The sequence below is a fragment of the Rissa tridactyla genome, chromosome 5, assembly GCF_028500815.1.
Source record: "Rissa tridactyla isolate bRisTri1 chromosome 5, bRisTri1.patW.cur.20221130, whole genome shotgun sequence".
NCBI lineage: Eukaryota > Metazoa > Chordata > Aves > Charadriiformes > Laridae > Rissa > Rissa tridactyla.
The window spans coordinates 60029899-60053392 of record NC_071470.1 but is presented as its reverse complement, the minus strand read 5'-3'; the positions used below and the strand labels follow the sequence as shown (position 1 = coordinate 60053392).

General features: G+C 45.0%; 1 protein-coding gene across 18 annotated transcripts in view; it reads right to left on the bottom strand.

The window, feature by feature from the left end:
• EPHA5 (EPH receptor A5) overlaps nucleotides 1-23494 on the bottom strand; it is a 267350-nt gene that overhangs the window by 3122 nt on the left and 240734 nt on the right. For 5 of the 18 annotated variants that reach the window (XM_054202306.1, XM_054202299.1, XM_054202300.1 and 2 more), the window contains 6 exons: nucleotides 20506-20567; nucleotides 19483-19692; nucleotides 17514-17663; nucleotides 12639-12832; nucleotides 8087-8242; nucleotides 570-4443 (listed from right to left, as the gene is read on the bottom strand). In XM_054202306.1, the coding sequence (XP_054058281.1) occupies nucleotides 4227-4443; nucleotides 8087-8242; nucleotides 12639-12832; nucleotides 17514-17663; nucleotides 19483-19692; nucleotides 20506-20567 (989 nt within the window). In that variant the 3' untranslated portion in view covers nucleotides 570-4226. Of the gene's footprint in view, nucleotides 1-567; nucleotides 4444-8086; nucleotides 8243-12638; nucleotides 12833-17513; nucleotides 17664-19482; nucleotides 19693-20505; nucleotides 20568-23494 lie in introns of those variants that run through there. The other 13 variants (XM_054202301.1, XM_054202302.1, XM_054202317.1 and 10 more) reach the window with 5 other exon arrangements.

Below are 23494 nucleotides of genomic sequence, written 5' to 3'. Positions count from 1 at the left end.
TGACGGAGATCACCTCACTGGCTAAGGAGAAAAGCTGGACAGCAAAGTGTCAGCATCACCTTTGGCCAAGGACTCTGCTAGGCATGAAAAGTCCTACTTCCAAGAGAAAAGCCATGTAAGAAAGCCTGTGTTGCAGTTTCCTCTTCTCCTGGGAGAGGCTGTTTTTTGATCTCGGATACGAGCAGTGAGGAGTGAGGTCAATCCACGCTTCCTTCCTCTTCAGACTAGGCAAAGCCAAAGATACACAAACTGCAATCCCAGAGCCAGCTCCTACAAAGAGCTGAATGGCAAAAGCCTCGAGCATGGCCACCACCCTGATGACCCCCAAAAGTCAACAAGAATTGGCAACATAGCTCCCCTCTGGGCCTTTGCAAATCTTCCTGTAAACCCACATTTGATTTTGTTTCAGGGGTGATTTCTACAAGCCAAAGGCATTTGTGTTGAGTCTGTCTACTGAGCTGCCATTACAGGAAAGCTGTAAAATAAGGTAGTTTGTGAAATGCAGGATTAGGAGGATAGTGTTTTCTCAGAAGCTCAGCCCTCTAAAATTTAGGTGTACAAATGAAGGTAATCACCAAGGTTGATGTTGATGGTGTGAAAGAGGCACCTCCAGGGGACAATTTATCCTACCAAAAGACAGGAGTGGGACAAATTGTCCCCTGGAGATACTACAGCAGGACCTTGGGTGATCAGATTCAATGACATACCTAAAACCAGGTAAGGCCATGGGTTATGTCAGAGTATAATTGTAGCGATTTCCTTCTAGGCGGAAAAGTGTTATCAAAGAAATTGTAGGAATAAAAGCTCAGAAGAAACATCAAGACAGGTGTATCTGTGTTTCCAATGCAAGACACAGAGACTGTTAGAGAAGCAGTTCGACTTAGAGGAGACATGGTGTTTTGTCTGAAGACTTCCACTAGAGAAGTATCAGCCCCTCACTTTCTAACTCCAGGCTGGACCAAATAAAGGATGTTTCCAACGTAGGGCTATACAGTCTTGCCAAAACACACATGAAACCCAGAGCTCCCAACACCCTGGGCGCAAGTCTTTTAGAAGAAAGCTCTCCACCGAAAGCCAGCGGGACGTGACCTCCTTGAACACATACGTGCTTTTTGGAAACCTCACTGGCAGGGCTGGGATGTGCAAGGGCTGCTGATCACCAGTGACACGTGGGAGCCCAACCAACACGTGAGGTGTATTGCAGACTTGGCCTACAGCTCACAGCACAGCTGCATGCTGGACTGCAGGTGAACACATGCAACGACCACCAAAACACTTTCACATAACGTTGTGTGAACTACCCATGAAGGTGTACCTCTCTCAGCAGCTCCACGTTCTAGAGAGAGACTCCTGTGCAAATACAACCAACCATCCATGTCCAAAAATTAAATAGATGAACGTTACTTTGAATAAAAAGCAATCCTGAGTGAAGGCCGATACATTAATATACAGCTGGTTGAAGCCAAAAGCTAGATCTGTTGTTCTCCAAGGATTATCACACTTTCAGCCTTTTGATTTGGAAAATACCAGATTTTCTGCTCCAGGCTAAACACTTCATTTCATTATTGTACCCTTTTTTGGTGATGCATCTCAACGATGCATAGGGGAAATCACAACGTAAGGGGCACGGAGCAAGGGAGGTCAATGAGACATATCAGCAACGCTCCTTACCTGGCAGAGAAAAGGCTGCAGCACCTGCAAAAGGTGTCTGCCTTCTCAGGGGGACATGCTTTCATTTCTGCCTCCACTGAATTGTGAAACTAGTTCAGCAAGCCATCTTAATAACGAAGGAAAATGTAGTAATGCTATTGTTACATGCAATTTATTTTATGTACACAGCACAGTTGGAAGTTCACACCAAAGATCAAAAAAACCCCCAAAACCCAACCCCAATATAGGACCTGATTTTTAAGAGAGCCAACATCCATCTTCCCCCTGCTGAGTGCTACTCTGCTGGAACTTTTTGAAAATTCAGCTTTTTTTTTTTTTTTCTTCCCCCCAGGTATCTAAAGTGCAAGGTGAGCTCTTTTGAAAATCCAGCACCATGTATTTCGCAGATGTATCATTTCTGATACTCTTGCATCTTATGCAGAAAAAAATAGCCTGAAACTATAAGAAAGGCATGTACAACTTGGTGTTTCACGTCCAGCCCTATCAGTATAAAATAAAAACCCTACTCGCTACGCAGCTTTTTTTTTTCCCTTTATAGTATCCCCCTTAACTTAACAGGCTTGAGGAGCGCCTCATTGATTTACAAGAGAGAAAGAAGAAAAAGGAGTTTCTGGTTTCAATCCATTAGCTGCTCACCAGGGGATCCAATCTATTTTTTTTCAAATATCAAATCCTCCTGAATGTTGAGCCACTGGCCAAAAGCACAGGGACTCCTCAGAGAGGGAACAAAAACTCCTGTGGGGTCTTTTGCCTCTGCAAAGACAGACCAGAAGACAACAGCTCCTGATCCAGATGCTCACCTCGTATAAAATCAGCAGCTTTATTCAAAAGCCACCTTGCGTGTTGCAAAGCCAGCAACAAAACTTCCCGAAAACCACCTAGAGAATGCAGGAGCTTTAATTCCCATTTTCCAAGCGTGACTTACAGCACATTGCATGCTCCTGTGCACCCAGCACTGAAGCACTTGAAGCAGCATAAGGCAGCAGCCAACTTCTAACAAAATCGGGTGCGCAACCGAGCTGGTTTTGGGATAAAAAATATCAACTTCTGTACCTAAGGGCTGCAGAACAACTGTTCTGAAGCTCCAGCCCAGAGCTGCATGGCTCACAGGACTGAGGTCAACTGGTAATTTCACTGGGCTCAGCTCCGCAGAGGAGATGTGTGTGGCTATCTACTGGGGTTTTGCAATAGGAATGTGCAATTCCCTGCAAGAAAAGGCGGAACTAAGACCTGGAGGCAAATGACACTTGCCATCAGGATCCCAGCTGCAACTTTGCCGTGCAAGTGACCTGACCTCCGGTGTTGGGCCTTGTGTGCGCCTCTGTGGCAGCAGCATGGGCGCTCCCCGAAACCCTGGCAACACAGGCACCTCTGTGCTATGGGGTCTCCCTGCTTCAAAATACGTGATGCACCCACTCCCCCAGCAACGAGACAACTTTTATTCTTGTTTCAGGGAGAATTCTCCCCTTTTCACTTCTCTCTCATTCACATAGGGCTGAAAATGGAAAGAGGTAGGAATTAGAATCACTTGCCAACGAAGTACTAAGAGGCCGACCTAAGTTGACCAAAAAGCCAAGGAAATAAAGGGGAAAATTGGTGTCGGCTCATCGTATACAGCTGCATGCATGCTGCTCTCTTACCACCACCTTGCACGAAAGCCCTGCTGTAACGTGCCAGGGACCACACAGTACCCCCTTCCCTGCAACATCCTCCATTCGCAAGGGTTGAATTCACGGTGTCCACGTTGTAAGAAATATATTTGAAACATTTTATTTACAAACAGAACTACTTATACACCATGGACCAGTTTGTCAAACACAGTGTAGACTAGGACTGGATTGCCACATAAAATACAACCCCCCTCACCAGCCAGTTAGTCATGCAAGCAAAAGGGCCAAGTTCCTGAAAGATCTCTGTGTCCGGCAGCCGTCAACCTACCACAGATATTTGGTATTTCATCTCCCATCCAGGCCAGATTTCACCACTCTTCTTCACGTGCTGTTAACTCTACAATTGCCCGTTCAGACTGGGACTACTCACATAGTTAGTTGACAGTTTGAATGAGGGGAAAGAAGAAGAACCTCAAAGACCTTCAGAAGACGCTAAAGAGAGAGGAATCCACTTGCTAGGGACTTTTGCATTAAATGAGGACTTAAAAAACAATTTTTTTAAGAGTTCATCTGCTCTTATTCATTATTCCTATCCTACTTGATCAAGAGATGAGAACTGGTTTGTTCAGAAGCAGATGCAGTATCACAATCTCAGGACTGAGATTTCAGGTTAAGAATAAGCATCTAGAGCAGGTGAACTCTTAAATGCTCTTTATCCAGTATAACTTTCAATAAATAGTTCATTTTATTTTAGAAGAAAAAAAAATACAATGCAAAGCAACACAGCACATATTATTACAAATATTCAGAGCTCTTCATCTAATAACAAACAACAGGGTGTCCTGAGATTCAGTGAGTACAGGTCTTTCAAAAGGTGGAAGTATGTAGTCCACATGGTTAGTAATTGGTCCAGTCAAGGGTCAGACTGAAACTCATGTCATGGATCTATCTATTCTTGAGTATTGTCCTGGTAAAGTTATTCTTGCAGTGGATTGAAAGAGCTCCAGACACACTCAAAGTCACTAGGTGGTCCACAAGTTTAAAGAGCAGGTCTGGTCCACTGGAAAGGTTGCCTTCATGTCTGATATCCAGTTGGAAAGAGGGGGTGGAGGGTGAGGCTCCACTTTTCACAAGGTGATTCGTCCCTTTGCAAGAATTAGAGCTAAATGTAGAAATCACTCTTTGTTTGAACACATACATTTTCAGGTCTTTGCTTAAGCAGGCAGAGCTCAGGACTTGGGGCGATATTCACCGGTTTTAACTTTTTAATCTTTTGCTTTCAGAAATTTGTCACGAATACTACTCTTTCCTGGAATAAATGCATTAAGCCATCAGTTCGTAAGAAGCAGGGCAGTAACCAGGATTTTGCTTTGCATGCTGGTGGGGGGGTGTTTAAAAAAAATGCTGAACATCTACCATCTCAACCAGATCCTGTAAATAGTCACCAATCCCGCCAGCATTATGGCCAATGCTCCTACACCAACCCCTCCTACAGTGCTACAGATTTTTTTTCAGTAGATTTTAGAAATTCTTTACATTCAACATATTTTTTTCCTGCCTTTTCTGGCAGCGATTACCCAGTTCTCCTTTCTCCATCTAATTTCCACGTCTGTCTCCTACGCAGTTTGAATTTGGGGAAAATCATTTTGGATGGTATTTGAAGGCAACCTCTTAAATTGTAAAGATTGTTTTACTGATGTCATTTGGGGAAAGTAAGCTCCTTTCAGATGTTCAGATCATCTTTTCACCTGATCCCCCCAAGTCCCAGCTCTGAAATATACTGAACAGTTGCCTCTATTAAAAATGACAAGGAACATTTAACCTGAATTCTCCATCACAGAGTACAAAATGTTTTGTTGTTCCCTTTTACAGGGAGAAAATCAAATCCCCTCAGTATATTAACCTTTAAAGAACTTTGCTTGTTCCGGTGTTCATTTTCTGGAGAACCCATGAGAGTCTCATCTGAGCCCATTCAGGAGCCATTTCTCTCCTTTACTTTGTTGATTTTAAGGGCAATCTGCCAGTTTACATCAGCCTGAGCTGTGTTCAGCCTGATGTGGTTCAGGTCTTCAACATGGGACACCTTTCCTCTTAAACCATTATGACGGTTTCTCCTTTTTTAACAACTGAGAATCTCGCCTTTTGTCTTTTTTTACTATATCTGAGAGGGATAAGAGAAGTCTTGATTTGGATGGTTTTTTTGGCTTTTCAATGAACCTTCCACAGTCTTCCCAAAAATAGACCCGAGTGGGATCAAGCCTTCTTTCTAAGCCACCCTTGCACTGCAAAGGTGTGCAGGCTGAGCTGTTCAAGAACCAAGCCAGACTCATGCAAGCACCTCTGTCCAAGGCAGCTAGGCAGCTGGGGGGTGTTATTTATGGATACTTGATAACTAACTGGTTAGAGTTAGTTTCAACCTTTTTTCAGTTTCAACCAAAATGCAAGATGGATTCATGAAATGTCTCCTTTCAGCTTGAAAAAAACCACCCCAAAGCCCAGAAGCTTCCCAGGCTCCTGAGCATAGCTCCACTCTACTACTCTGCTGCTGTAAAAGCCCAGAATAAGCTGAAGCTGAGCAGCTCAGACATATTGTCTCAGCTGGGGCCACTAAAGGACAAGAGTGGGATGACATCTGTGCTATAGAGAACATATCGGGACCTGGTGGAGGGGGCCTTAGAGGCGGTTTGCAGCTCGAGAGGGCCAGAGCATCTCTGGCAGCTATAATTTTATTTAAAGACTTTTAAACCAACTTGTCTTTCTGGCTAGAACCAAACAGATAATGGATTTCTTGGTTCACTGGCAACCAGAAAAACCATTTTGAAGTACTTTTAGGGTAGCCTGAAAAGATTTTGGGGGATACTTTTGAAATTTCTGCAATATCAAAGAGTAAATATAGGGAAGTATTTAAATTTTTAAGTTAAATTTAAGAGATAATTTCACAATCTGAAATGTTGCACTCAAGAAAATGGGAAGGTAGGAATAGTTTTGTCAGTGGGATGGGATGCTAAGACTGTTTAAAGCTACATGAATAAGTGAGCTTCTAATTTACTGTTAAAACCGACTATTAATTTGGGCTCGAACTCAACATTTTCTCTGACCCAAACCAAAGCATTTCACTTCTGCACACTTCTTTTTACAGCTCTTGAAATTGCATAAAATTCTAAAGAGGAACAAACTGGAAGCTGCTTTTGTAAAACCTAGTTTTCTTCTTTGATATGACTAATTCAGCCAAAGAGCAACAAGTCTGTGATATATTTTAGGCAATCTGCATTTTCTACCTGAACTCGCTCTGGTTGTAAGATTGAGGTGGCACAGTAGAGAGGAATGCTCCAACGTTTTCCTTTTCTCTTAAATTACTGCCTCATCCTATCCCTTCTCTTCCCATTCCCCAGCTAGGTCTTTCTGCTGTGTGAACTCTGACCACCCTGGGGAACGACCTCTTCCTTGGTCAACATTTGTAGATCACCAGTCTAAATGGAGCCCTGAAACCTGGTGTTTCTGGCTACTGCCATATCAGATGAGCAGGTAAGGAACCGTGGAGTCCTCAAAAGCCAAAGTAACATGGCATGTAATTGCAAGAGTAGGCCGGAAAAACACATGTAAGAGTCTCAGGCACCCAAACAGGGTTCTAGGTAGAAATCCATGCACTCTGACTCCCTAAAGAGGATTTAATCCCTAGCTCAGGGTTTTCATGTGAATGCCTGAAGACAGACTGGATAAGTCCAGGTGTAAGGGACAAATACTGGTGATGTGAGTGCAGCAAATATGCTCCTGCACTCCCTCCATGCGTGTAATGCAAAACTGAACTCCATGGAGAAGTTACCAACCTGTATTAGGTGCAAAGGACCTCCTACCCTGTCTGATGAGCTCCACAGAGCTGTTGCAGATAGGAGAAATGCTGTGGTTCTGTGGGGTGTGAGAATTTTTTTTGTTTTATTCCTAATCCTTGGCACCGATTCTGTATGTGCACTGGCAATCTGCATGTGATGGAAGAGCCACAAGCTTCTCCAAAGCAGCATGGAGCATAATCCTTCCCATTCTGCCTTAACGCTTGCAGTAAATTAAGCTCAAATTAACCCATCTAGAAAGGCAGACTTTGGGGCGAGTTTGAGTAAGTGGCAGGAGGAAAGTACAGATGTCATTACACAAGCAAGGCAGGCACTTAAAGGTGGAGCATAACAAATCAGCAGTCCTGAGGCATCTACCAAGTCGTTTGAGTGCTGTCACCCCACGTGCGAAAACCAAGAGCACATTCAGAGGGAAAAGCCTCAGCCAGGGAGCCTGTCCCCTAGAGCTATGGGTTTGCTGATGCTCTTCTGTTCCTGTTTCTTATTTCTGTTAATGTTGAATACTGTTTTCATGCCTTACTGGGCTTGACTGTCCACTTGGTTATGTCCAGATCAATTGTGAAACCAGCTAATCCGGCGTAAAGCTAGCATAACTCAGCAGGGACACTAGCTCCTATACATTTACTAGCAGGGTGCGGTTTTTTTTACTTGTCACTAACCCCAAATAATCAACTGCTATTATGTCAAGAGGACGGCCTGGCAATTACTCAAACTCAAGCATTAATTTCTGTGAGTAAAGGAGCTAAAGTACCATCTGCCAATGTAGTGATCGTAAGTTCCAGTCTTGCCTGCACTTGTTATCATCAATACAGATGCTAAAAGAGAAACTGCTGACTGCACACAAAGGGTAATGGTTTTCCTTTCTGCAGCCTCATCCCTACAGGTTTTTGAACGGTTTGTCTCCTACCCCTCTGCAATTCCAACGAATGAGGTGAAAATGATCTGGGCACTACTCACTCTAGGGTCACCTGAGCCACAGCATCCATCGAACTGTATCCGTTCTCCATGAAGATCTCCGTGTATCGGCCCATTTTGATGGCTTCCAGCCACTCACCCACTGACCTGTAGGCACCACTCCCGACTGGACTGTGCTCTACCAACAGATTTGACACTCTAAAGACAAGCGAAAACAGAGAAGGAAAGAGAATCAGTATCGAGATGTACCCAACGTGACTCAGTTGCTCGCATTTTTATACGGTAGAGATGATTCTTTCGTTGTGTTTTCAGTGACTGCTGCAGCTTAAATCCTCCCAGCAGGCTTCATACACAACGTATCAAACATAACACTTCACATTTTGAGTTAGTTCCTGCCATTTCTGGTCCTTACTGCAAGCAGTAAGAGGAGAGGACTAGTATCCATCCCTGTTACCTCTCACTCCTCTTCTATTAGGCTGCCCCAGTCACTCCTACTTCAGTCTTCGGTTTCACTCCTCCCACTCTGTTTTCCTCCTCTTCCTTCAAAAGTCGTAATTAACTTAAGACAGTCCAGAGCCTGGAAGCTGAAACCCAAATTACATTTCCCAGCAGCGGCCATCAATGGCAGGCTGCTGTTAACACTTCAGGGGCTGCTCCCGCGGAGTCGGGTGGGGACTTCGGATGCGGGCAGCATCCGCCGAGCCCTGCAGAGAGCAGCAATGCTCCAACGACGCTCCAGCCCTGAAAACAGAAGCAGACTCCTGCTCCCACACCCTCGCTCAAGACCTTGCCGCGGCAATTGCTACCTGCTCGGTTATGCCACGCACGGAAGAAGCAATTCAGGCAAATAATAACCCTTCGCTGCTGCAGAAACACCGACACAGTACCTGGCACAAGCGACCCGTGCCACGTACAGGTCCACCACTCTACTAATGATGCGCAGAGAGCAAAGGGGGCTTGTCCAAGGTCAGCCAGGAAGAAACTAGATTTGTCCCTGCTTTGTAAACTGGGACATACAGCTACCATAAGCCTTGCATAACGATTATTACCCACAAGTAAAAAAAACGTTTTCTGGGTCAGCCTCTGAGGGTGAGAATTACACTTAAAAGACTTTCAACTGGAAGGAGAGCTGGGATATTATATTATTGCAGCACTTCAGGAATCTTCATATATTTTATGAGCACATTAGTATTATTTGTTTATTTAATAGCAATGCTGAAGGGTCCAATAAAATGTGAATACTTGCAGCACCAAGAGCATAATGGCTTCCCATAACATTTTACACACATGAGGAATTCAAAACTCCTAAGTAATCATACCAAGAAGTGGATTTTCATCACTAATGTCAGGAGGTACCTACTGATATGCACAGGCTGTAATGTAGAGAGTGACTTCCTCCCTTATTTGCATTAATGAGAATTTCCATAAAGAATACATTACATATATAAAAATATCCTTTACAGCTGCTGTATGTTGAAATTATGATTCATTTGGAATTACTATGGTCTGGGCATGGCAATCTGTGATTATAGAAACACAGTCCCAAAGCCTGGCTGCTCAGGTGCTCCCTCCACATCAAAGATACTAACAGCAGCTCTGAAAAGGAGAGATTTGGAATTGCATGGACCTGTTCATGGAATAAAACATCACCAAAGTGCTTAGCAGCTCAAGGAAATGGTTTGCTGCCTGTTTGCCTCTTTTCCAGCATAACAGTTTGGTATAAAAGAGTGCATGAACCACCACATAACAGGCCTGGAAAACAATTGTTCTGAACTGAAAATAAAAATAAAATGAAAAAAACCCAAATCAAAACGACATATTTTGTGCTATCATAAACTTTTTCCTGCAGGTTTGCTGGGACTGACTTTACATTTAACTGCTAATAAGAGTAATTTCTTCTTCAGATGGAAAATGATGCATTTAAAATAGCCCAAGGAACACAGATCTATCTTGTATTTGAAAATTAACAGAGATTTCATGTTTCTCTTCTTCCAGTGCATGAGATGTTACGGGAGGACGTGCCAGTATGGGGATGCGAGGTCCAGCTGCAATAGGTGAGATGGACCACAAGCAGTTGTGCAAGACTCACTCGGAAGGTGTAGAGGCAGATGCGTCTAAGCTCGCAACAGTACATCTGCTTTGGTCCACGCCACCAGTGTAACCTCATCTTACATCCCTCTCATTCCTGTTCAAGGAAAACGATGTGTCTTTTTTTTTCGTCCTCTGAGAATAAGCTTTTCTGAAGGGCGTCTTCCAGTGCTCATCAGGGGAACTCCACTGCCATTAGTGAAGCAGTGATGATTTATATTCATCACTCTTTCATGACCTTGCAAGGGACTGAGTGATTAGCAACGCAGATGGCTCAGAAGTAATACTTGTGTGCCTACATCAAAAAAAAGAAAAAGCCTCTCCAAAACTCCAGTATGGTGGAAACTCCAATATTAAAACTCACTAAAAAAATATTAATCTCTTTTTCTCAAAGAGCAACTTTATTTCTTGACCATATTTACCTTACTTGTAGCCATGTAGCTATTCAGATTCATGTTTAATTGCACACTGGCTGCTCTATTCACTTAATGTAGTTTTAGCAAATGGTTTGTGTACAACTCTTTGGGAACCACAGGGATCCTCTTGCGATTACCAAGACTGTCAGAACTGGTGGTGGTAGTGGCTAGCATACCTAGGAATAGTTGTGGGAGGATGCACTTGCACATCTGTGAGCTTTGCACATCCTAAGAATTTCCCCAAGAGATTCCTCTTCATTTGTATTACCAAGACAAAAGTCAACAGGCAGATAATTTGAGCGGCATTTAGTATCTACTTCATGCACTCAAGTCTTGCCCTCTCAAACCTTGGGGTAGAGCACAAGTAGCTTTATCATAGACCTATAAATACTGCTGAAACTCCCATTCCTGAAAGACAGGACACAGTAATTTTCTTTGTGGAAGCAGCACTGCATTTCCAGAGTCACTGAATTGCTGACCTGTCTGCCAATTTCAACTGAAAAAGTTGATTTGGCAAAACTCCCCTGATATTTGAAAAGTCATGGCAGTCAGATGAAGTCCCTGGTGACCGGAAAAAGGGAAACATTGCACCCATTTTTAAAAAAGGTAGAAAGGAGGACCCTGGGAACTACCACCCTGTCAGCCTCACCTCTGTGTCTGGGAAGATCATGGAACAGAACCTCCTAGAAGCTATGCTACGGCACATGGAGGACAGGGAGGTGATTCAAGACAGCCAGCATGGCTTCACCAGGGGCTAGTCCTGTCTGACCAACATAGTGGCTTTCTACAACGGAGTGACTGCATCAGTGGACAAGGGAAGAGCAACGGATATCATCTACATGGGCATCTGCAAGGCCTTTGACACGGTCCCCTACAACATCCTTCTCTCTAAGTTGGGGATATACAGATTTGATGGGTGGACTGTTCGGTTGATAAGGAACTGGCTGGACAGTCGCATCCAGAGGGCAGTGGTCAATGGCTTGATGTCCACATGGAGAGGGGTGACAAGTGGTGTCCCTCAGGGATCCGTACTGGGACCAGTGCTGTTCAGTATCTTCATCAATGATTTAGACAGTGGGATCAAGTGCACCGTCAGCAAATTTGGCAATGACGCCAAGCTGAGTGGTGTGGTCGATGTGCCAGAGGGATGGGATGTCATCCAGAGGGATCTGGATGAGCTAGAGAGGTTGGCCCGAGCAAACCTTATATAGTTCAACAAGGCCAAGTGCAAGGTCCTACACTTGAATCAGGACAATCTTCATTATCAATACAGGCTGGGGGATGACGTGATAGAGAGTAGCCCTGTGGAAAAGGACTTGGGGGTACTGGTGGATGAAAAGCTGGAACATGAGCCAGCAATGTGCACTCACAGCCCAGAAAGCCAGCTGCATCCTGGGCTGCATCAAAAGAAGCACGGCCAGCAGGTTGAGGGAAGCAACTCTGCTCTGCTGAGATCCTACCTGGAGTACAGTGTCCAGCTCCAGAGTTTTCAGCACAAGAAGGACACGGACCTGCTGGAGCAGGTCCAGAGGAGGGCCATGAAGATGATCAGAGGGCTGGAGCACCTCTCCTATGAAGACAGGCTGAGAGAGTTGGGGTTGTTCAGCCTGGGAAAGAAAAGGTTCCAGGGAGACCTTATAGCAGCCTTCCAGTACCTGAAGGGGGCCTGCAAGAAAGCTGGGGAGGGGCTGTTTGCAAGGCTATATAGCAACGGGACGAGGGGCAATGGTTTTAAACTAGAGCAGAGTAGGTTCAGATTAGACATTAGGAAGAAGTTCTTTACAATGAGGGTGGTGAAACACTGGAACAGGTTGCCCAGAGAGGTGGTGGAGGCCCCATCCCTGGAGCCGTTCAAGGCCAGGCTTGATGAGGCTCTGAGCAATCTGATCTAGTTAAAGATGTCCCTGCTTACTGCAGGGGGGCTGGACTAGACGACCTTTAAAGGTCCCTTCCAACCCAACACATTCTATGATTCTATGACATAATGAAGCTGGAGGAACATCCACCCACGGATGCACACAGGCTAAAGAGTAAGTGGTAATTCAGACAAGGATCTTGCGCTGAGAAATAGCTCTGGCCTGAGTGTGTACCTGCTCGATGCATTAACCAATGTCTTCAAGCTGCTTGGGTTACGGATGAGCTTGTCCAACATGCTGACAATTTCGTCAAACTTGGGCCTGCTGTTGCGGTCTTTCTGCCAGCAGTCGAGCATTAGCTGGTAGAGAGCAGCAGGGCAGTCCATGGGACTTGGCAGGCGATAACCTTCCTCCACGGCTTTAATCACCTACAGGAGACAAAACACCAGGCTGATGGGTTGCTTTTCTTCCTCTCGCCTTTTCCCCAAATGCAAGTTGACTTAAATAGAGAACTCTGGGACCAGCACTATGCTCACGTAAAATCCCGCCCGCCCCCCAGATCCACACACAAGAGGCAAACCCAGTAAAACCCACCATCTTTCATTTTCTACAGGAGGGGTTGAATAACTTAATTTTTGATCACTGCAAAATGAATCTAGAAAGCCAAGGCACTGCTGCAGCCAGGGGGGCCAGATTGCCAGGCTGCACTTGTTGAAAGCTCAGCTGAGGTCTGTAGGTTATATACCAGGAAACTCCCGGAGCCTACCCTAAAGTCCACGAAAAGCAGCCTACGGGGCTTTCTGGCATCTTCTTGGAGTGCAGTGATTTTGTTTATTCAGATGTTGGCTTCCTTTTAAATGAAACGGCATGTGCTAGACCACAAATCTGTATTACAGTAATAAAAGTCTGACTGTATTTCAAAAGAGACTTTGAATGCTAATTGATGGATGGATTCAAGGCAGAGGCAGAACAACCATCTCATATATCATTCAATGCTGTCTGGGTCTAGTCGTTTCTTAGTGTGGCCACATTTCTGCCAGGAATTTAAAATGTCAGCCCAGGAGTATGTAAATTAAAACCAGGGGAGGGCTGTTGCACTGATTTCAAATACAAACCATCTATGGTTCTATATCTAAAACAAGTGGTATGCACATGTGCTGCCTGCCCTCTTGAAAGGCAGAAATGAATAAATGAAGGCAGGACCGAAGAAAGCAACTTGTTTTCCCCAGTTTGGGCCAGATATACAGCAGGGCTCCAAGCCCAGCAGTTCCCATTTTAAACCATTACTATGTTCAGTAGAACACAGCTCATGTGTCAAGCCACAACGGTCTGTGACTGCTCCAAGACAGTCCCAGCAGCCCATCTTCACACCCTCTACTCCCAAGACTCCTTGACCGAAAGGAGCTGGAAGCAACTATTTGCTATGTGGAAAACCACAGCACTTCACTGTTGGACTCCAAGGACTACCCCAGATGCCAGTCATTCTAGGCACCGTCTCAGGATTTGAAAACATCCTCTGTTTAAAAAGAAGGCTCTCTGGTTAGCATGGGAGTTGTTTTCTTGATCTTCAGTGCCTATACAAGCAGTACAAGAAGAGCTGCATCAGGCTGGCATTGCATTTCAGAAGGCCCCGAAATTCAGGACCTCGGGGATCGCTTTCAAATTGTCCTCCACCACAGGGCGTTCTGCCAAGTGGAAGAGTCCCAGGAATGAGCTGGGCTGGCTGAGCAGCAGTAGCGGGAACCTCAAACTCCTTAAGGACATAGAGGAGAAGTTAGGCGAGGCTTTGTAATCTTCTTCAAGGATAACGAGCACGTCTGAAGATCTGCCCCACAAGACCTGCAGCCCTTTTGCACCCATCTAAGATTTAATCTGTGTGTGGAGCAGCTGCACGGCTCTCCACCCAGCCTGCACTTGCAAAACAATCCTTTCTACAGCCTAACTTTTGCTTGTTAGCATCAAAAACCAGCCCCACCACACTGCACTGTCTGTTCTTCACATCATGCTTTTCAGCTGGACCCTGATACCAAATTTGCAGCTGCCCTATAAAAAAAGTCTCAGTGTGGCCCAGCCACGAGAACGTTATTTGCTGTGTCCACGTCTGTATTTATAACAATAATAGATCACCCTCCAGCTGTAGCAGAAAGAAAACAGTAGCAAGACAGGGAGCAGACCATCTGGCACCAGCTCAGAATATCTGAACTACATCTGCAATGGGGTTATGCATGTTTGATATTCTTGGCAGTAACATCACAATCAATAGCGTTAACTCAATTTACAGGATGTCATTCGTTCTGGTGATACAATGTAAATGGTATCAAAATACTGTGAGGAGCTAGGACGCTGAAATACACTCTTGCATCTGAAGGTGCCTTGTGGGTCTGGCAACAAGAGGAGCAAAAGAATGAAACAACAAACACCGAGTCACTTGTAGCCACCACAATACTTCGAAAAGTAAGAAAATGGTGCATTTGCTGCTCCATTCACTGGTGCATACTGCTTTGTAAGACTTGAAAAATTTGCACCTATAAGGACGCATTTTTGTCCTTGTTCATCTTCTGGACAAGCACTACTCACTTATGGATTGGGGTGACTGCACTGGAAATTTGGGAGAAGTCCATCGTCTATTTCAGTAAACTAAAGCAACACTTTTTAAGCTCTGTGTTTTCATAAAACCACCAGTCTGAAGACTAAAAAGCAACCACTGTGATCATTTAGCTTAGCTACCTGTGCAACACGGGTCACAAAATTCCTCCCAGCAATTCCTGCATCAAAGCCTTATCTTGTGGTCAAGTCAAAGCATATTTTTAGGCAGCCACCCAGAAACCAGCACGACTTTAAAACATGGTTTGTAGTCTTTGCAGTTCAATGTTGCCTGCCCTGCGGCACTGCACCTCCTTTGAAGCAATCCGGCTGTAACATGGCGAGAATCGTTTTGCTCATCACTGACTGTGCTGCCAAATGATGTGCTCTAACCACAAGCCATGCAACAAGAAACTCTTTTGCAACAGAGTCCGAAATTCACGTGAGCAGAGCCCCCTGGTCCTCCGCATGAAAGCCAATGCTGTCTAACACCACTGATTCTTCTGCCAACACAAGCAGGGGAGGAAAGAAGAAGAGGAGCCCTTCAGAAGATGAAGACGGCAGGCATAAATCGCATGAGAAACGTGCCACAGCACTGAATTAAGTTTCCCAAGCTACCACCACCTAGGCACTTGCCACCTGCACACAGGCAGAGAGGTAACACAAGCAAAGCCTGAGCAGGAGCTGCTGCTCATAAACATCTCACCACTCCTCTGCTTTCTGCTGCTACAGAAACCAGTCCCCCAACCGCTTCTTCTCAGGCAAGCGTGAAATTCACCCTGTGCCCCACAGCGCACGGAGGCATTCGGGCTTTTTGGAACAGTTCTGCAAAGTGTGGATGTTCATAGCGTCACGATCCAGACAAGGGACTCCCCTGGCCATGGAGCGTTATTTCACTGGCACCAGCCTAAATCTTAGCCTGGCATTTACTGAACAACATCTGTGCTATGACAGTGCATCAGCATTAAAGATAGTTACAGTGCTCAGTGTGACCAAAAAGGCTTGGCTCCCAATTGCTGCATTCTCTGCACAGGCTATGGAAGAAAGTCTCTGTATTTGATTGAGATAAATCCCTACGTAGATACATGCTGCTTTACCAAACTCCCTGCAAACGTGACAGCCTCAGCAATGCAGAAGCGGTGGGGCATTCATGCCAAACAACACGCTCATCTCCCTGGCAAGAAGCACGGCATGACCGTCTCAAAGGTACTGCTCGTTTCCACGCCTGGAGTCAAAGCGAGATGAGACAGCAGCTCGGCATGACAGGTAGTAACACCCACTGATGGCAAATGCCCACAGACAAAACACAGGAGAAACAGAAGGCTCAGTCAGAGCCTTTGCTGCCAGTGAAACAGCAGAAAGTCATGGGGACAGGGATGCTGCTCAAAAAAGAAGAAAGGATGAAACATCAGGCGTTGTGACCAGAGGGAATCCATGGTGCAGCAAGGAACTGTTTGCTTTGGCCAGCTGGCAGCAGCATTTCTGCAGGTGGCAGGGCTGCAGAGACAAAGTGGGAGGGATGAGGAACAACTCCGTTTGCCACAGGCAGAGCGGTGCGTTTCCCCCCATAACATAGAGCTGCTCTGGGGGCCCCACATAACTCATGGTGCCCCCGACCTCATGCACTAGCCCGCATCCTCCAAGACCTCCACATGTCACGGTTTTCAGAGGCGTGAAGAGGAAGGAGCGGCCTAGAAAATCTGGCAACCCCAGGCTTAAATTTATTTTAGCTTTAGACAAGGACAGATGTTTATGGTGAGCTCAGGGTAGGAGGTAGCCCTGCAGTAGGATCAAGAGACCCTTACACAGGCTGGGATCAGAGCCGCAGATCAAAGCTGGAGGAGGACAGTGTCCCCTGGCATCTCCCTGGGGATCCTTCAGAGGGTGGCCTTGAGGTCAGAGACTCAAGGGGGCACTGGGGCCCAGGAGGAAGGGGACACAACTTAAAGGGTGCTGTACAAACGAACCACGAGAGCTTGCATTAGCACAGACTTACAAGATGTTCACAACAGGAGCAAAACTATGCTCTTGAGATCAGCAATGCAAGGGCAACCGAGATGCAGCTCTCTGGACTGCTGTCACTAGATCAAATCCCCCAGCTTTTGTGCAGGTAAACAAAGCCCCTACCATGACTCTCTTGAGTTTCTGCTTTACGTGGCAGCAGGGGTTTAAAGACACAATTGAAATGCTGCCAGTTATCAGCATCTATCCCCTGGCAGACCTTTGTCATTAAGCAGAGGAGGGACAGGCTCCAGCTCTAACAGCATTAGTGAAGCTCCAGTGGTCTGCTGGGGGAAACAGGCTTGCCTCTGTGCAGACACATTTCCCTCTGTGCACAGCCTGTTCTGGGCTGCTGCTGCTGCAAAAAAGAGCATCAAACAGGAGAATCATTTTTGTCTGGCATGGGCAAGCAAAGCCATTTTTACAGCGGCTCTCCTCCTCTTGTCCCTATCCTGCCTCTCTGATTGCAGAATGAACGCTGAGCCCTCAAAGTCCCCTCACGCGGCAGCTCTTGCACGTGCTTACATCTTGGTTTGTCATTTCCCAGTAAGGCCTCTCGCCGTAGGACATCACCTCCCACATCACAATGCCGTAGCTCCAGACATCGCTGGCCGATGTGAATTTGCGGAAGGCGATTGCTTCAGGTGCTGTCCATCGGATGGGGATCTTCCCTCCCTAGAAGGAAAAGAAAAGGAAAAAAATAACCCAAAAAACAGATTGCAGAGGAGGGCAGAGAACATGCAAAAGAGGACAAAACAGCATTTCTTAGAGCACCGAGGGATGTTATTTTCTCTCTGGAAAGAGACATCGAATTTTAAAGTAAATCTGTTTGACAGCATGGGGCCCCTTTCCACATTATCTCAGCCCATAAGCATTTGTAGGCTGCCTACTAATTGGCTGTCCTGAAGGTTTGTTGTTTGAATGCTGTTTGAATGCTGGGACATGTATAGGATCAACATCTCAATTATGTTGCACGGGTTGGTAGGGGAATACAGTTCCTCCGTTTCTGAGAATGAGCGGGGGAGGAACAGACAGCTCTGAAGCCGAGGAAGACTTTGATCTAATGAGGGCTTCATGCAAATTGCTGTGGGAGTAATGCCCTTTTTTTTTTTTTTTTAAAAATGCGGTCCTGATCCTGCAGATCGGGCAGAGAAATCTCTGTGTGCAAAGACCAGCCTGCTTGGCCTCTGCTGTGGGACTGAAAATGATGCCACAGCTGTCAAATGTGCTTTGCTGTTTCCTTTTTCCCTTTCTACTATTTTAGAAATCAAACTTCAGACCAGCTCTGAGAAGGAAGAGGGGACGGAAAGGAGAGTTTGGATTAAGGAATACTTTTCTCATTGGGTTTAAAGAGATGTCTCCCTTGATTTGTATCAAAATAGATTTTACTGTGAAGTCCCTTCCTCTCAATGTTGAGCTAAATATTGGAAAGTCTCCCTGAATGCCCCCTAACAGTGTTTGTTATTGGAAAAAGGTAGAACTTGGAACACATTTTCAAAGCAAATTTAAAAAAGTCCCTTCTTCCAATAATTATTTATTCACAGGCTTATCAGCACATGCCTTAAGTGAGGAGCCAGATTCTCAGCAGTGCCAATTAGCACATGGCAGCACGTTGCAGCCGCAGCAGGGCTGGCCAAGAGCCCTCCAGCCTGCAGGGAGGCTCCGGTCCAGCCGTGCATCGAGTCCCGTCGCAGGGCCATGACTGCCAAGAGCTGAAAGGTCTTTCCCAGATCTCCGCGGGAACTGGGAATGTGACCCAGAGAGCTCCCACCACCCGTAAAACAATACCCTTGGAAAAACACACTAATGGGACACGTCCAGGCATGTCAATTACTGCCATGAATATCGAGGCTCTCTCCAAGCCTGTGCTGCTGAGGATGGGTCCTGCCCAGCCCTTCTCCGCAGCACTGGGGCCATGTGGCCTCGCACTGGGATGGGTGGGCTGATGCCCTGAAAGGATGGATCAAGGATGGAAAGGGGCAGAGCACTGAGGCTGGAGCAGCTCTTTCTCAGGCTGGGGGAAATTACCCTCAACAGGGTAATGTTGAGGGCAATATGTGTCATTTGCAACAGGCGTTACATGCTTACCAATGTTTTAAAAGGTGCAAATTGTCCAGAAGACCATGGCTTACATCTCTGCATGGATGCCTAAGCAAAGTTCTTGCTCTTTCCTCCCTTTGATATTCACCAAAGAGAACAGAATAGAGCTGGGAGCACAGCACCTTTGCAAAGTTTGCTATTTGACTCAGGTGCCCAACATGAACTTAAGTTATTAGTTAAGTTCTGCCTTATTTGGCCATCCCCATTACAAAGTTACAGGCATTTACAAAATTAATCTGATAATGATTAATAAGTAACACCTGGCCAAACCCTCACGCACAGTTTAGAGACTCTGCATTTGTAGAAACCTCTTTGCTAGAGAGCCAGAACACCAAAATGTGGCAGGAAATACATTTTTCTTGAGCTCAGTCAGTTCAGTATCTTCATAGCTCACCCTGGTTGTGTACGCTGCTTCGGGGTCATCTTCTAGGACTCTGGAGAGGCCGAAGTCTGACACCTTGCAGACTAAGTTGCTGTTGATTAGGATATTCCTGGCAGCCAGATCTCTGTGTACATAACCCATGTCAGACAGGTACTTCATTCCTGATGCGATGCCTCGCAGCATCCCAACCAGCTGAATGACCGTGAACTGCCCATCATTCTTCTGCAAAAGGAAGGAGACATTTGATCAGCTGAGAGTCTCCGCACCCTCAGCATTGCCTGTGCATGAATAAAAATGCAAGTCTCCAGGGAGTAAAAACAGGGAAATTAATAATTCATTACTCTCATGCTCTGACCACAAAGCTTTTCAAAGTTTCACTGTTTGGATTAGGATCTCCAGAGACAAAGCTAAGGAAATGTAGTTCTTTTAACTGGAGATCAAGGAGCAAGCTATTTCCACTGGTGACTGATAAAGAGACTGAGACTGGGAGTGAACACATGTAGTTATGTGTATAAAGGCACCGGGGTGGGCTGTCTCTGAATCAGCCAAGTGAATTGCACCAAGTTGCATGGAAATCCTGCCTGCAGAGGTCCACGTGTAAATATTTGGGGGTAGGGGCTCTTCCCCATGTTCCCACTCTGCATTTCTAAGCATTTCCCCTATGCTCCCTTCTCTAGCTCTTACGTCTTGTGGAAAAACTCCGACAAGTCTGGGGTTTGCCGTGATGCAGTGTGGATGTGCTCTGGAAACACACCAAATTTTGCAGGGTAAGTTAATCATTTCCATGCAGCAGACTGCCTGCTAAAATAAACATAATATCCTCCAATTTATTCTTATCTGTTTGTATCAATGCACGAACCAGGTCCTTCATGATGCTGTATAAATATAGATCAAACAGACAACTGAGCTACTCCTGCCTCCAGTCAGCATCAACAGCTGGACCAGCACCCACCAAACATTTCCACTGATATTAACCATCTGCAAAGAACCCAAACTTTAACCAAAGTCCCCCTGGAAAAAGCATCTAAGTATTACCTTTAAAAACGTATCCAGAGAACCGTTTTCCATGTATTCAGTCACTATCATTACTGGTTTGCCTGGAAAAAAAAAGTGCATGAGTTTGTTAGCAATTTATTTAAAAAACATGCATAATAATAAAGTCTTTTCATAATGCATCTGAATGTGAATATGCAGTCATGCAACAGTAAATCTACACTTAGACACTGCTGTCCCAGCAGGATGACAACAGTTTTTGACAGAATGTATGTAGAAATAGGGGAATCGAGGAGGAAGGGCTGAAAAAGTAATCCCATATTATGGGTGGGGTACCAAGCCCTAGAGTGTTTAGATGTTTGAAGAAGAGGTTGCAAGCTGAACCCATGCACAACCTTCTCCTCATCTCCATGAAGAAGCTGGAAGCTTGCAGAGGCCAAATTGCACACAGTGATCTCTTTGGACTCTTCCCTATATTTTCAACACCCTAATGTAACAACAGGAGCCCAACAAGAGCAATCAGGATGATCTGAAGTATTTATCCGAGCTTGGTAGCCACCAACACAGGAAAGGATGAGATTACATGCTTTGTAATTCAAGTAATCCCACGTGACTACCCTTGTAAACACATCTGGAAGTAAGAAAAGGAATATTTATGCTGCAGAACAAAAGCGAGTTAAGTATGTAAAGATTGCGAGTGGAAATCAAAATAAAAGTTCTTAACAAAAGACCTGGTCTCCTATTGTTGACAGGAATAATAATGTTTTTCCAAATCCATTTGATTAATTTTCATGCCCGAGTCATTTTAATGGTAATTATACATAGGTTTTGCTCAGTTTTTATATCTAATTTCTCGCTAGCTTGCCACAATGACATAGCAATAATTAATGTGGTGTGCTCCAGCCCTTGTAAATTCAATGAAATCTTATAAGAACATGCAAATTATTTTTTATTTAAATCAATTTCCATTAGCTAGCATGAAGCACAGACAAAAGAGGAGCTGTCAATTATTTGTAAAGTGCATTATAAACGTCTTTCATAGAAATGATCAACGAGAGCTGCCATGTGTTGTAACATGCGCATGAAGGTAAATGCTCCTAAAAATCGGTGCATGTTCTGCCATTTAGATTGGTCTTAATCTTCCCACTTTCCCATTACCTTAACTATTTGCCTAATTTAGTGCTTAATTAGCTACATAATAAAAGTAATTGTGAACTTGTCAATCAAAACACTCATTGTTGTGCAGATACTACCTTTGCGGCATGAGGGACCTGCGCTGCTGCGATTCTTTTAAGTTAATACCACAGCTACTGCCTCAGCCTGAAGCTTGCCAAAAGTATTAGTTTTGATGAGAAATGCACCTCGGAGCCATCAAAAATATCTTTCAGTCACAAAGGAAATAACAGGCCCCATCTTCAAGGATGACAGCCGTCTGTCTACAGACGTGGTCTGCGTGCAGGAGGGAGGAGAGATCTCAGTTTACATTGCCATAGGTTGGCAAACACGTCAGTGACTACACAGGGATGGAAAATCCCAGGTATACTAAATTTTTTAAAAATCTGTTGTTTTTAAGCACTAAACCCCCGACTGTTGCATGGGGTCCCTTATCTCTGACACTTCAAGGAAGCGTTGCTGCAAGACTGGCGTCTCGTTACGCTACCACCCTGGGGGACCTCCTCCCGACTCCCGCCTTTGGTTGCCATCAGAGAAAAGAAAGTAAGATTTCTGGCACTTGTGTTTCATTATCTGACTGCTGCAAGTTCACAGTAATCGTGGAATAAATTAGTCCCATATCCAAGAGCACTGAAATAAAGACACAAATAGAGTAACTTTCACCAAAGTATGTTAAAAGTAAACACTGGCCCTTCTAAAGCACTAGGCTGACTCTCCATGTCAGCAGGGCTCCCTCCCATTGGCGTTACAGGGCCATAAGATGTGTGTAGATGTCATTCATACCAATGTACTAACACAATGTGCACACCGTCAGCGCAACCGAACGGGATGCGAATGAAAACAGGACAGTCATTACCTTTGTACAGCAGAAATAGCTAACGGCTTGTGCGCATGTGGACAATGAAGACGATTAATCCAAATTAACTAAGGTGTGCGTTTGAGCTAGATTAGTTAAATGGTATTAGGCCCCGTGCGGATATTCTCATTCAGAATTAAAAATGGCCTAGTTCAGTTTAACTTAATTTACTTCCAAAGTAAATCATGATGCAGCAAAGACATTTTACCCTAAAGATCTGAATCTATGATAAGCCAATGACTGAAATACTGAAGGAAAAAAGAAGTTAAACCATACTTTGAGATTGCAGCATAGTTTGGGAGTCATAAGGGTTGTTTTGGTCCATTTAAAAGAAAACAAAAAAAGCTGGAAGATGCTCCAGATGCCCGACAGAAAAAATTTTGAGTGCGGTAAACAAGCATTTACTGAGCTAACGGGGAGCTCAGGGTGCATGTACCCCCCTGCATCCATCCAAACTCCAGCTGCTCCACATCCAATTTAGAAGAAAAGCTCCCAGCATTTCCACACCCTTTGGAGCAGGCATCCACTTTATATAAAAGGCAGCTCACTAGGGAGGCGCATCCTTGCCAAAAGTGGGATTCCCACCCATTCCCTGAGGACACGGCACCCAGAAAGACTCAAGCCTGTGTCAGCAGCAGCTTTTATGGATGTATGATCGTCACTCGCTTCCTGTCCAATATCCCACATCCCTGCAGGGCTAGAAATGGGAGCTTCTATGTATTAAGGGCTAACACAAGGTGAGATTTTGATATTTATTCCATTTTTTGGGAGAAACCTACCTTGCTTATTTTTTTTCTTTTCTTAAAAGTTTTAGGAAATGCAATTTCAAGGAAAAATGCAAGAAAAGGTTGCTGATTGCAAAATAGCATTGATTTTGAGAAGGTTATAAGGGTACAAACAGGACAAACAGCTAGCATCTCTGTACTTTCTCTGCTGCAGCCCTGAAAAAGAACTAATTTTGGAGACGCTGCTTTTGAAGAATGACAAGTGGTACTAACAGCA